The 14,388-nt window shown below is 42.7% G+C and overlaps 1 protein-coding gene across 1 annotated transcript in view; it reads right to left on the minus strand.

Annotated features, from left to right (window-relative positions):
• The window catches only part of LOC142216649 (unconventional myosin-X-like), a 79,569-nt gene that overhangs the window by 43,434 nt on the left and 21,747 nt on the right, over positions 1-14,388 (minus strand). The window contains exons 3-4 of the mRNA XM_075284638.1: positions 2,621-2,779; positions 469-656 (exon numbers count right to left, since the gene is read on the minus strand). Of these exons, the coding sequence (XP_075140739.1) occupies positions 469-656; positions 2,621-2,779 (347 nt within the window). The remainder of the gene's footprint in view (positions 1-468; positions 657-2,620; positions 2,780-14,388) is intronic.

Genomic DNA, 14,388 nt, shown 5'->3' on the forward strand with positions numbered 1-14,388 from the left:
CATAGGAGTAGTATTATAGTAGTTATATTCTTGTACATAGGAGCAGTATTATGGTAGTTATACTCTTGTACATTGGAGTAGTATTATAGTAGTTATATTCTTGTACATAGGAGTAGTATTATAGTAGTTATATTCTTGTACATAGGAGCAGTATTATGGTAGTTATATTCTTGTACATAGGAGGTAGTATTATAGTAGTTCTATTCTTCTACATAGGGGGCAGTATTATAGTAGTTATATTCTTGTACATAGGAGGTAGTATTATAGTAGTTCTATTCTTGTACATAGGGGGCAGTATTATAGTACTTGTACATATACATGTATAGTACATGTACATAGAGGTGGAAACATTATTCTCCACAGGGTGCGGTATTAAAGTTCCTTTACTCTTATACATTGGAGACAATAGTGTCGTAGAACAGTTCTCCAGGTTACACTTGATCTATCAATAGGCCTTTCGTCTCCTACCTTATCAGCACACACTGGCTGTCACGTCTCTTCCACAAACATCGGTAACACTCGTTGGCTATAGCAAATATGTGAGGGGGGAGTTCCCCTAAATGATGGCGACTGTATAAATCCACTGTGCTCTCATCATACATTCCTGCAATTTGCTTGTAGGGATTCACTGAGGCCAGAATAGATCCGATATTGGTCTATAGAAAAGACATCAGTATTGTCAGTAACATCCTTTAGGTTTAACTTCTGCAGTATATATAGAAGGTGAAGAAAATACTGGGCATCTTATAATTTCACATAAATTACGACTTTATGACATAAGCCTTAGTATAAGGAATCCAAGGCGATGGAGCACAAGTCAACTTCTTATAAGACTTTACCCTAGATCACACAAAATTCTAACATTTCCTCCTTAGCCAAAAAACTACATAGACAGCCACCATTAGAGGGAGCTCATGTGCTCAATGCAAACAGCTTACACATTGAACTCAATAATAAAACCGTATTCATTAAATCATCCTATAGTGGAGTCTGGAGTGTTTAGGAAGAAGAGGATTCCAATTCTGATGCAATGTGTTACATTGTAGCTGTGCGAAAACAGGACAAAGTCAGGATCAGCTTACAGCCTCTAAGGCAGTCTTTCTCAAAGTGGGCGATAATGCCCCCTTGTGGGCGCTGGAGGCCTATAGGGGGGCAGTAAAGGGCACAGAGAAGATTAGGGGGCGTTGAAGCGGTTTAGGGGGGCGATGGCTAATTTAAAGGGGTGGTATCATAACAATGATTCTATCTATACTGCTTGTTAATGTGGATTTAAGACTTCCTAAATACACTGCTTCAGCAAAACTGCTTTGTTTGTCCACTATCTTACTTTATTCACTTCATTATGAACACTAGCGACTGGCCCCCTGGTCATTGCTTAGGGAGTCACATGACGTAGCTCCCTGCTGTATGGGGGCTGAGTGTACGGAGCCGGCCTGTGTCTGCACCACACATACACATCATATACACATCACCTAGCTCCCTGCTGTGAGATAGAGGGGGGTGGGTGGAATAAGTGCTGCTTTCTTATATAAAGCAGTCTAAATCCTACTGGGCTAAAGGACCTGGTCTCTCTGTTCACTAGGATAAAGCTTTATTATATAGAGCAGGCTGCTAGTGGGCAGAGGAGCCAGGTCCTTTAGGAAACTCCGTACAAGGTAAATCCAAGTCTACAGGACCTTTTGATGACATCACAGGCCCTTCAGTCATTCCATAGGATCACGCTATGTGGTGGGCGGAGCGACACACTAATTTGGGGGCGGGGCTAATTGACGCGAGCAAACAGGAAGAAAGAAGATTTTTAGGCAGCTTAGAAGGCAGATCAAGCTTCATGAGGCTACCCCTTTAAAATTGTTTTTTTTGCTTTTAACACAAACTTTACCGCTCCTTTACGCTTAACGCGCGTTTCCTCGTGTAACGCCATCTAGGGGACTAGACAGTAACTATTTCCTGTCCAAAAGTTGTCAAACTGTACCATAGATGGCGGTAAGCTCCAATGCGAAGCGAGAAGTTTCTAGTCCATTGCTAACTAAAAAGAGAAATCGGTTGCAGATTACCGAATGCGGTGACTTACGGCTGTTTTTGAGTAAATTCGAGCCTGATATTAACAAACTTGTTAAAAAATCATCAAATTCATCCTTCACATTAGATTAGTTTTAAAATTAAAATTGAAATGTTTGTTTTAATAACATGAATAAAAGTTTTCCTAATATTACAAAATGGTGTTTTACATTACCCTCATCAGAAAGTCTTATTTTCACATGACACACATAATTTAATTATTAACATAATGACTGCGATTGTGATTCTTAAGATGTAGTAAAGTAAAAAAATTTGGGGGGCGCTAGAAAATAATTAATTCTCGAAGTGGGCGGTAGACAAAATAAGTTTGAGAACCTTTGTTCTAAGGTAAAGCAGAAGCAAGTGAAGATCCAAAGGAAAAAAAAAATGGTGAAGACTGGAAACAAAGTATACTAAAAGCTGTAGAACTTTCCATTGTACAGTGACAGCGGCTTGATCTATCCTTAGCAAAGATGTATTCCAGGACACAGCAGAGACCATAATAGACAAAGTAATATTTAATGTTCATTCCTGAGTACAGGGCGGCAGCTCAAAGACTCACATAGATTTTATCGACTTTGTATCGTTGATGAAGATTCAACATGATGGCGGATTCATGCAGGTCAGACAGCAAGGACATGTCCTCCACACCTTCCCTGTTACTCTGATGCATTGGAAGCACCAAGTCCCTGGTGAGGGCGCTGCGAGGGTACATAAACTCCTGCAAACACAAATAAACCATTTTATCATTCAATCCATACAAATATAAAAAGTACTAAACATTAAGAAACAGTTATATTGTACATAGGAGCAGTATTATAGTAGTTATATTCTTGTACATAGGAGGTAGTATTATAGTAGTTATATTCTTGTACATAGGAGTAGTATTATAGTAGTTATATTCTTGTACATAGGAGCAGTATTATAGTAGTTATATTCTTGTACATAGGGGCAGTATTATAGTAGTTATATTCTTGTACATAGGAGCAGTATTATAGTAGTTATATTCTTGTACATAGGAGGTAGTATTATAGTAGGTATATGCTTGTACATAGGAGCAGTATTATAGTAGTTATATTCTTGTATATAGGAGTAGTATTATAGTAGTTATATTCTTGTACATAGGAGTAGTATTATAGTAGTTATATTCTTGTACATAGGAGTAGTATTATAGTAGTTATATTCTTGTACATAGGAGGTAGTATTATAGTAGTTATATTCTTGTATATAGGAGCAGTATTATAGTAGTTATATTCTTGTATATAGGAGCAGTATTATAGTAGTTATATTCTTGTATATAGGAGCAGTATTATAGTAGTTATATTCTTGTACATAGGAGTAGTATTATAGTAGTTCCTTGTACATAGGAGCAGTATTATAGTAGTTATATTCTTATACATAGGAGCAGTATTATAGTAGTTATATTCTTATACATAGGAGCAGTATTATAGTAGTTATATTCTTATACATAGGAGCAGTATTATAGTAGTTATATTCTTGTACATAGGAGTAGTATTATAGTAGTTATATTCTTATACATAGGAGTAGTATTATAGTAGTTATATTCTTGTACATAGGAGGTAGTATTATAGTAGTTATATTCTTGTACATAGGAGCAGTATTATAGTAGTTATATTCTTGTACATAAGTGGTATTATTATAGTAGATATAATTATGCCTATAAAAGGCAGTATAATAAACTTTGTCTGCAATTTCTGTCCTTGTGTAACTTTGGGATTTTCACTGAATCACTGACATGAGCTGTAATAATTTCTCCGTAACCTCGCATCCTGCTTATAATGAAATCCATCAATCAGTATATACAATAAGGAACACATCATGTGCAATACAAACAGGCTACACTATTGCTGACTACTTCCAGTATCATAACACAACGTTTCACCACCTACTGGTCACTTAGGAAGCTACACATAAGTGAAACATCGATCTGAATTCCCGGCATGGCCTTTTACTGGAATTCTTCTTTTACAGCTTTCAGTCATCAGCTATAAACTTGTAATGACTGACATCAATACCGCCCTGTAAACCACAGGCTGAGGAGTGACAACTGCCTGTTCACACTGCAGGCTTCTATTTAAAGACACCGCCTAGATTTCGTTTTTTCAATGTTGTGACGTTCTAATACTGGATTAATATGTGTCAAGAGTTTACAGGAAACGGCGCCTATAACATGTTATTAGAATTATTGCGACACAATTAGAATCCCCCACTGGTTTTTGGTAACATTTTCCCTTCAAATTACAACATTCCTGGGAAATTCCTGCAAACGTCATTCTATTCCACTGGGAAAGATGGGTGTCAGCTAAAGACACCACTATATCACCCAGCTTTCCCAGCCACCTGATTGGTCCATTGCTCTGTATTGAATATCTTCAGTGACAGGACGCAGAGATCTTGATATACCGAGATATTGACAGTATTTTAGAAAACAGGAAAACCCCTTTAAGTGTTCCGTTAAATCATCGGCGCAGTGCGACCGGCTTCGGTCTATACGTCTGGCGCTGGTAGAAGGTTTATAATGGCGGCAAAGGGCGCCCATGAATTATTTCTCATCTATAAATGTCATAAACCGCTGGGCCTCCCTTCACGTCTCCAAATGTCACTCAGAACGGCAGGCGCGGCGCACACTGAACTTTACGATTTGTCAGGGTGACATTAAGTATGTGCCCCCCTGAGCCCATTGGAAAAAAGAAAAGTTATTACAGACTGAATGGAGCGATACAGATTTTACAATATTGGGTCTAGCTGTCAGGAGTGACTAGTCACAGGAAATATGGTCGGGGTCTTGGCCGGATTTGCCATTATTCAGCCCCACTTCCATTTAATTCCTGATTAATTATCTTGATACACCTTTGTGTAGGCCTCGATTAGCCAAAATATCTTCAGAAATATTCTTTGAGCTCCTCTATGGTGAGAGGTTATCACTTCACGTGTAGGCCCAAAGCCTAACACTGCACTACTGAGAAACTGACAACAAGTCCCATTCTAATTCCTATCAGGTGTCGCGTTGTCACGTGTAGATTCAGATCACCGGATATAACACCCTTGGACATGAGAGACCGTATTTAAGTCAGGCAGGACGTAAATAGGACTGGATTTGGCAATATAAATCCACAAGTGTCATCAGAATCTCTCAGTAGTGCTGCCTCGTGGTTTGGGCCTGTAAGTCAGTGAGGCCTGGCTCATGGACACGACCATTATTATTCCTCGTGTACAATAAAGTTATGGAAACTGTTTTCTATCAACACAAATCGATCTCATCACGCGACAACTGTGGTAATGGTGAATTTCATTGCACAACTAACAAGGCGTCATGTTCTTTGCAAAACTTCACCTTTTCACCCCCCCATTGGGTAACACTTACAGGAGCAGAACTTCTGCCATTCATTTCTTCTAATGTTTCTGCAACATTTACCCTTCACCTTTAGTGGAACGAAAACCGCAACATGGCCGTCTCCGGAAAGACATTACAGGCTGTGACCAGGTCATTGAGGTTCAGCAAGTGGACGCCTTGCTCAATTTTAAGACCTATTTCAATATCTTTACATATATAGTAAAACATTATCAGACTCTATGATCAAATGGAAACCGTAAGATGGCCGCTGGTGGACCCATGGGGTGTCCGGGACTGCGTCCACTTCAGACATGGCCTATACAGTGAGACGGCTTTCAGCCGCAGGTCAATTTGACAAATGCAAAATATGAACTGAGCCTAAGGCTATATTCACATATTTTCTGAGGTTTTAAACCACAGACCCTTAGGGTGAAACCAGAGGGTGCAGATGAATGCCCGTGGTCAAATTATGGTCATACGTGGTGGTCGACGGCCACATGATTGTGCCATTAAAAACCTAAATCCACTGACCACTGCATGTGGGAGGGTTCTAGCCGCATGCTACACTAGACTATTAAAGGGATTCTACCCATTTTGGGTTGACCCGTAGAAATAGCCTTAAGAAAGGCTATTCTTCTCCTACCTTTAGATGTCTTCTCCGCTCCCCAGCACTCAAACAGCGCATGCCCGCCGACCACAAGAAAATGGCCGCTTACAATACTGTGTAAGCGGCCATTTTCTTGTGGCCGGTGGGCATGCGCAGTTGGCTTTGCCCGAGGCCTAGAAGTTTGAAGCCAACCCCTGGAAGAAGAAGCGTGAAGATCCCGGTTCCTGAAGAAGATGGAGGCGGTGCTGGAAAGTTCTCTCGCAGCATTGGGTGCTGGGACCTGCCTCCAGTGCTGCAAGAGAACTCATTTGCATACCGGCAGAAAACTGGATTACTGAACAGCGAGGCGGAGAAGACGTCTAAAGGTCGGAGAATAGCAGCCTCTCTTAAGGCTATTCCGTTGTGTCAACCAGAAAAAAAAAAAAAAAAAAAAAAAAAAAAAAAAAAAAGAGCTTTTAATGGTAGAATCCCTTTAAACTAGACTAGGCTTTTAAAGGGGTTGTCCAGGTTAAAATAGGATTGCAGTCAAGTTATCAGTGCCAGCAAACAGAGATCTGCAAGATTTGCATGATGCTTGGGGCGCTATTCCCATGAGAGAAGCACCTACTTTTCGTGCCGCCATGATGGATTACACGCCACAAATTACTTATTGTTAAATAACAGATAAAAGGCGCCATGATGGGTAACACCAGAGGCACGAGGTCGCAGAATGCTGTGTGATGTTACCCAGACATACATGTAGGCCTCATACTTCACAGCCTGGATTTATCACTGCAGAGTCCTTTTATGTAGTTCTGTGTCATAAACTAAACTTCTGGTATCAACCAGGCCCCGCTCTGCTTATACTCACCCCCTCCCCAACATACAGACCACAAATACCTTCTATGTGACACTACAACCCCCCACATCCCAGCCAACACCAATAAATGAAGCAACTCCGCACTAGGTCTAGATTAAAAATTCCCTTATAGATTGAGTATACAGGTCTGACAGACTTAAGTGTCCTTCACCCCCATGGCCATAGATCGGAGGGGACTGAAATGGCAGGACGTTGAACATGTGAACAATAATTCAGTTATTTCCCGCCATTGCTCCATCCACCACTACATTCAAAATGGAAATAACCATCCTCCCAATTTTAGGATCAGTGGTGGAGTCAGCAGTTGGAACAAGGAATTTTGGGATACGTGTTCCATAGTTGTATACCCCCTGGATGGACCATCTGTATCTGCACCAGGCGTGATGTGTGACACAAGTTTCCCAGCTTCTCCTAGTTCTCACTTTCCCATGTATAAAGCCGCCGCTTTGTTCCCCTTTCGGTTCTTTAATTTGTCCACAATGGTTAGTCTTCCCAGCACATAAATTAACCCTTCAATGATGCCAATAATATTGGAGGACCAGAGACATCCCAGTTAAACCATGGTCAGACCAGTGAGATTCCTCTAGTCCAGGGGTAGGGAACGTACGGCTCTCCAGCTGTTGTAGTTTTGCAACTCCCAGCATGCATACTGGCTCTGCTGTTCTGGGAACTCCCATGGAAGTGAATGGAGCATGATGGGAGTTGTAGTTTCACAGCAGCTGGAGAGCCAAAGGTTCCCTACCCCTGCTCTAGTCTAAACCACAGCTTCAATATAGAACAATGTACAGCCACATATTAGAGGCAGGATAGATTTGAGCCCTCGATGATTGGGTTGGACCTGAGTGTTCATCTTATTGGTCCACTCCATAAAATGGCTGCCATCATTGTACCTTCAAGAACACTGGTCCAAGCGGCTTTCACATCTAAGCCGTATGATAATCACCAACAATTCAATCTCATTGAAGCGTCCACCACCAACGCATCCTGAAGATTATCAATCCATCCCATGTGATGGCTTATACCAGCTAGATATAACTAAATCCTTGTGGGCTTCAGATCCAAGTCATCCCATAAATTGGGAAAATATTCTTAAAGATACACTGATGGTAGCTACCACTTCATGAATACATGTTCATTCCATGAAGTAGTTACCACTAGAGATGAGCGAACAGTGTTCTATCGAACACATGTTCGATCGGATATCAGGGTGTTCGCCATGTTCGAATCGAATCGAACACCACGTGGTAAAGTGCGCCAAAATTCGATTCCCCTCCCACCTTCCCTGGCGCCTTTTTTGCACCAATAACAGCGCAGGGGAGGTGGGACAGGAACTACGACACCGGGGGCATTGAAAAAAATTGGAAAAAGTCATTGGCTGCCGAAAACAGGTGACCTCCATTTTAGACGAATAGTGGATTTCAAATCCGGGTCATATGAGAATGTGAACTTTGTGACTATGAGACAGGGATAGCTGTACAGGCAGGGATAGCTAGGGATAACCTTTATTTAGGGGGGAATGTTATTAAAAATAACTTTTTGGGGCTCTATCGGGTGTGTAATTGTGATTTTTGTGAGATAAACTTTTTCCCATAGGGATGCATTGGCCAGCGCTGATTGGCCGAATTCCGTACTCTGGCCAATCAGTGCTGGCCAATGCATTCTATTAGCTTGATGAAGCAGAGTGTGCACAAGGGTTCAAGCGCACCCTCGGCTCTGATGTAGCAGAGCCGAGGCTGCACAAGGGTTCAAGCGCACCCTCGGCTCTGATGTAGGAGAGCCGAGGGTGCACTTGAACCCTTGTGCACCCTCAGCTCTGCTACATCAGAGCCGAGGGTGCGCTTGAACCCTTGTGCACACTCTGCTTCATCAAGCTAATAGAATGCATTGGCCAGCGCTGATTGGCCAGAGTACGGAACTCGACCAATCAGCGCTGGCTCTGCTGGAGGAGGCGGAGTCTAAGATCGCTCCACACCAGTCTCCATTCAGGTCCGACCTTAGACTCCGCCTCCTCCAGCAGAGCCAGCGCTGATTGGTCGAGTTCCGTACTCTGGCCAATCAGCACTGGCCAATGCATTTCTATGGGGAAAAGTTAGCTTGCGAAAATCGCAAACTGACAGGGATTTCCATGAAATAAAGTGACTTTTATGCCCCCAGACATGCTTCCCCTGCTGTCCCAGTGTCATTCCAGGGTGTTGGTATCATTTCCTGGGGTGTCATAGTGGACTTGGTGACCCTCCAGACACGAATTTGGGTTTCCCCCTTAACGAGTTTATGTTCCCCATAGACTATAATGGGGTTCGAAACCCATTCGAACACTCGAACAGTGAGCGGCTGTTCGAATCGAATTTCGAACCTCGAACATTTTAGTGTTCGCTCATCTCTAGTTACCACTAGAGATGAGCGAACACTAAAATGTTCTATTAGCCCGATGAAGTAGAGCTGAATGTGTGTGCTAAGCACACACATTCAGCACTGCTTCATCACGCCAATACAATGCATTAGCCAGTGCTGATTGGCCAGAGTACGGAATTCGGCCAATCAGCGCTGGCCAATGCATCCCTATGGGAAAAAGTTTATCTCACAAAAATCACAATTACACACCCGATAGAGCCCCAAAAAGTTATTTTTAATAACATTCCCCCCTAAATAAAGGTTATCCCTAGCTATCCCTGCCTGTACAGCTATCCCTGTCTCATAGTCACAAAGTTCACATTCTCATATGACCCGGATTTGAAATCCACTATTCGTCTAAAATGGAGGTCACCTGTTTTCGGCAGCCAATGACTTTTTCCAATTTTTTTCAATGCCCCCGGTGTCGTAGTTCCTGTCCCACCTCCCCTGCGCTGTTATTGGTGCAAAAAAGGCGCCAGGGAAGGTGGGAGGGGAATCGAATTTTGGCGCACTTTACCACGCGGTGTTCGATTCGATTCGAACATGGCGAACACCCTGATATCCGATCGAACATGTGTTCGATAGAACACTGTTCGCTCATCTCTAGTTACCACCAACCAATGTGTCCTTGAGAAAATTGGTCCAACCCATGAAGTATCTACTGCTGCTTAATCTACAAAGACACTGGTCCAAACCATAAAACATCTCCTCTGACTTCAATGCCATGACTATCAGTCCAACCCATGAGGTCACTGCCATTACTATACCCATATAACAATTGGTCCAATACCTGTGATAGGTGCCACCATAATGCCACCCCAGATAATAGTGCACACCACTTTATCCTCTTGGACATTGGCTCAACTTACGTGGCACATGTCATTGCACCACTTTAATTAATACTGACAACTACATAAGACAGATGACACAGCTGGATAATTATTGGCACAAGATAGGTCTTGGGATCCTCAGAGGTAATCCACCCCATACATTAGACAATTCACGAACACTGATCCAACTCACGTTATGGCTGCTACAACGTCAAGATAATCAGCCCAACCCCATTAAAAATCTGCTGCCATTTGCGAGTCGGACTGTGAGGCTGAAATGGTGGCAGTAACTTTATGGGATCAATTAATATTCAAGAAAATATATTGGTGGCAACCATCAACCACCACATGATGTTGAAGTGGCTGCCACCACAATATCCGCATAATAATTGGTCAACCCATAAGGTCCTCACCCTCATGGACATTAGTCCAACCCACGATGTTGCACGAAGGTGGATTCATGTTCTTGAAGATACGATAGTGACAGCCGCCTCGTGAACTGGACTAGAATCCATGAGGTTGAAGTGGCTGCCACTACAATATCCTCACAATAATTGACCAACCCATAAAGTCATCACCTTCATGGACACTAGTCCAACCCATGATGTGGCAGAAGGTGGATTGATGTTCATGGTGACAGCAACCACTAGAATTTCATACATATTGGTCAACCTCATAAAGCCTTCAACACTACTTTATTCTCATGGTCCAATTCACAAGTGGCAGCAGATCTTTGTGGGGTTGGATTGCTGATCTTGAAGATACATTAGTGGTAGCCATCACACGACTTGGTCTAGTTACCTCTCGATTGTTGTCCAAGTCAGATGGTGACTTCCATAGAAGCTGTAGACATCTCAACCTTCTCCTGACATAATGTACTGCCAAAAACGTCCATGTTACACGCCCAGTCACAGGCCAACCTCATTGTGGTCAGTTCTTAGAACACATTTTGCCTCGTCGGCGATACATCTTTGCTTGAGATTGTTATCATAAAAGTAGATGAGTCACCCGAGCATCAGTCACTTCCAGGGAATAAATCTGTCAAATAGCGTAAGACGGCTGTGGCCAGTGAACCAGCGCTGCCCCGCTCCCCTGGTCCCGGCCACTTCCTGCAGGAAGCCCATTATCCTGGTCTATTTACTTCTGTTTTCAACTAAAAACATTGTTTTCAAGACCTTAGAGAAAAGACATCAGCGCAACGTCGAAGACAAAGCCGTGACCAATGAGAAAATGCGCTTTAGACCGTCAACAAGATCGTTTGCTTTGTTTTCTACGTCCTAAATAGGGAAAAACTTCAATCCCAGGTGTTTAACACAGATAAAAGGGGGTCAGATGTGGCCGGAATGTCGCAAATTCCAAGAGTACGGATGGACAACATGGCGACTCACAGCAACAATACAAAATGAAGAGCTTTTCAGCAGCTGTCTGACACTAGAACGTTGCTAACCTCATGGGACACCAAGTCCAGTTTCGTACCAACAATTAACCAGGATCGGTCCCATCGGCTCCATAGTATCAGCATGGGCTTCCAACATGGCGTGTGTGTCCTCTATCAGGATGGAAAGGGATCGTACTTGCACCTCCATGTTAGGTGAGGAACATCTAAAAACATTGAGATTGGAGCTTTGCCCATTTGTGTCCCAGATAAGGATCCGACATGGTCTCAAAGCTTGTATATAAAATTTTTCTAACTTTTTGCCATCTAGGACAATGGCCACCAGCATTACCCAATCCATTGTGGAACTACAAGTCTCAGCAGGCCACACGTTTCCTACAATCTCTTAAACCAGAAAATAGTTGGATATTCTGAGCCCATAAAAGCAATAGGTTTATGGTTTGACAAATTGGCCCATCCAACGTGCTATATGTATTAGCAAGACCCCATTTACATTACAAAGACCACCACCCATAGACCCGCAGTGACAAGTCACGATAATAAGCATCTATCATCTAATCCAGGGGTAGGGAACCTTCAGCCCTCCAGCTGCTGTGAAACTACAACTCCCAGCATGCTCCATTCACTTCCATGGGAGTTCCAAGAACAGCAGAGCAACTATGCATGCTGGGAGTTGTAGTTTTGCAACAGCTGGAAAACCCGTACGTTCCCTACCCCTGATCTAATCTGTCAAAAAAATCACAAGAAATGTTATTACAAAGTGACTACAAGGGAGAAGACAAATGCTGGATCAGAGGATTATGGGTAATGACATGCAAATGAGGAATCCTGGCAGATCAACAGCTGAGGTGTCGCTGGGAATTTTATCACGGCTTAATAGGCCTTTTGGCTTGTGGAAATGACATTACCTGTGAAGTAGGTCAGGCCTGGCAGAGATCAAAGGGGCGAAGACCCCACAGGGCTCTTAAGGGGAGGGGGATATGGGCAATTATGGTTACTAATGTCAATAAAGAAATGAGTGTCCTGGGGAAATAGCTAAAAATAGATGCAATCCGGCTAAATCTTTAAGTATTTTCAGACTCTTAAAGCAGCAATACATTAATTCTATAGGATACGGGTCCCGTATTAAGATCTGGGGTCGCCGCTTCCGCCCATTCCATCATAAATCTCTCAAGCCTATAGAATCAAAAATGCATTTAGTGAATATGGCAAAAACATGTCACAATCACAACAATGTATTACACAAGCACAACATACATTCTATATACACAAATGTACAATTTATGTGTGCTCAGTTTTGGCGCTTCCACAATCCATCGTGTACACAAACACCACATCTTGTACTTACAGAATCTATTTTTTTTTTGTCAAAGAGTTTGTTTTGTGGCAGAGAATCTGATGTATTACTCGCGTTACAATAATGCACAATCACAAAGTAACATTCTGTGCTACAAACTGATCAGCTGGGTGTTGGTTAGGTTAAAAAAAATGTGACTGTGTGCACAAGATTTGTGTTGCAATTCTAAAACATTAATTGTACGTCAGACTGAACGCCGTGTGATAAAATCAATTTTAGGTGACATTTTATATTCAAAAATAGTTTTTGCAACACAAAATGATCTCTGTGCACAAAGTATCAGATGATTTCTGTGCACACACACACACACACACACATCTCTGATCACAAATGTCAATTCCGTGCCAACAAATTGAATTCTATGATCAATAAATTTGATTTCCGATGCACAGCACATTGTGGCGCCACATAGAAGTCTGTATTTTTCTAATGTCACCGGGGTAGGGACGTTCTAGTATTTGCTGTCCCTATGGACCAGGATCTCTTAAGGGAGACATAGATAAATGAAGGACAATTCGGATAGCAAGCCTATAATACAAGGGGTGTAACGTGAAATTTCTGGACCCCAATGCAAATTCTGTAATCCCCCCCCCCCTTCCTTACCATGTGCTACCTAGAATACCAGTGTCTTCTTATATTTGAGAGACACATTTGGGCCCCCTGAGTATTTAGGGCCCAGTAGTTACTTCTGCAGCCCCAATGGCTAACACCTCAGTACCCTACAGCTGTCAGAACTAGTGACGGACATTTCCAGAAGTTATTTCTTCTCTTTGATCCCTTTGACACGTCAGATTTACAATGTCAGTGGTCTGATGGCTGGGTATCTGACCCTACCGTATCAGATTTCCCCATGTTCCTCACCTCCATGTATACATGACACTTCAAAGAGGATGACACAAAAGAGGTCCATCTGCCTGAAGGGCACTTCACTAAGGATGGTTAGAGGGATCTTAAAAGTGCTGTCACTCAGCTTTCCTAGACTCCTGCATGGCCATGCTCAGTTGAAATGTCCAATTGTACCAGCGCTGGTGTTCTTTTATGGGGCAATTGTAAAACTACAACTCCCAGCATACACACTTGCTGTTCTCAGAACTCCTATAGAAATGAATGGAGTGTCAACAATTGAAGACTGGCTGAGGCCTGACCATGAGGACTCCCAAGTGAACAGCTCGCTGAAGAATCCACAGCATTCAGACCTCTTCACTACTTACCAAAAACAGTGCCATACGTTGAATAGTGGCTGTGCTTGGTATTGCAGCTCAGCCCCGTTCATTTGAATGGGACTGAACAGCAAACAGACCATGTGACCGGCAAACATACCATGACATGGCCTGTGAACGCAACAACTAACATACTAACCTGTCCCGAGTGCTCCGGTGTCTCCCACCGGTGATCCAGTGTCCTGTTGCACGTGACCAATTATGCCAATCAGTGGCATCGGGAAAGGACACAGGACGACATAGGTGACACTTGTGAGTGACATCCCGATTCCTTTACTTGGCCTCAGCAGTCACGTGTGGCAGGAACTTCTGCCA

The sequence above is a fragment of the Leptodactylus fuscus genome, chromosome 8, assembly GCF_031893055.1.
Source record: "Leptodactylus fuscus isolate aLepFus1 chromosome 8, aLepFus1.hap2, whole genome shotgun sequence".
NCBI classification, from domain to species: domain Eukaryota; kingdom Metazoa; phylum Chordata; class Amphibia; order Anura; family Leptodactylidae; genus Leptodactylus; species Leptodactylus fuscus.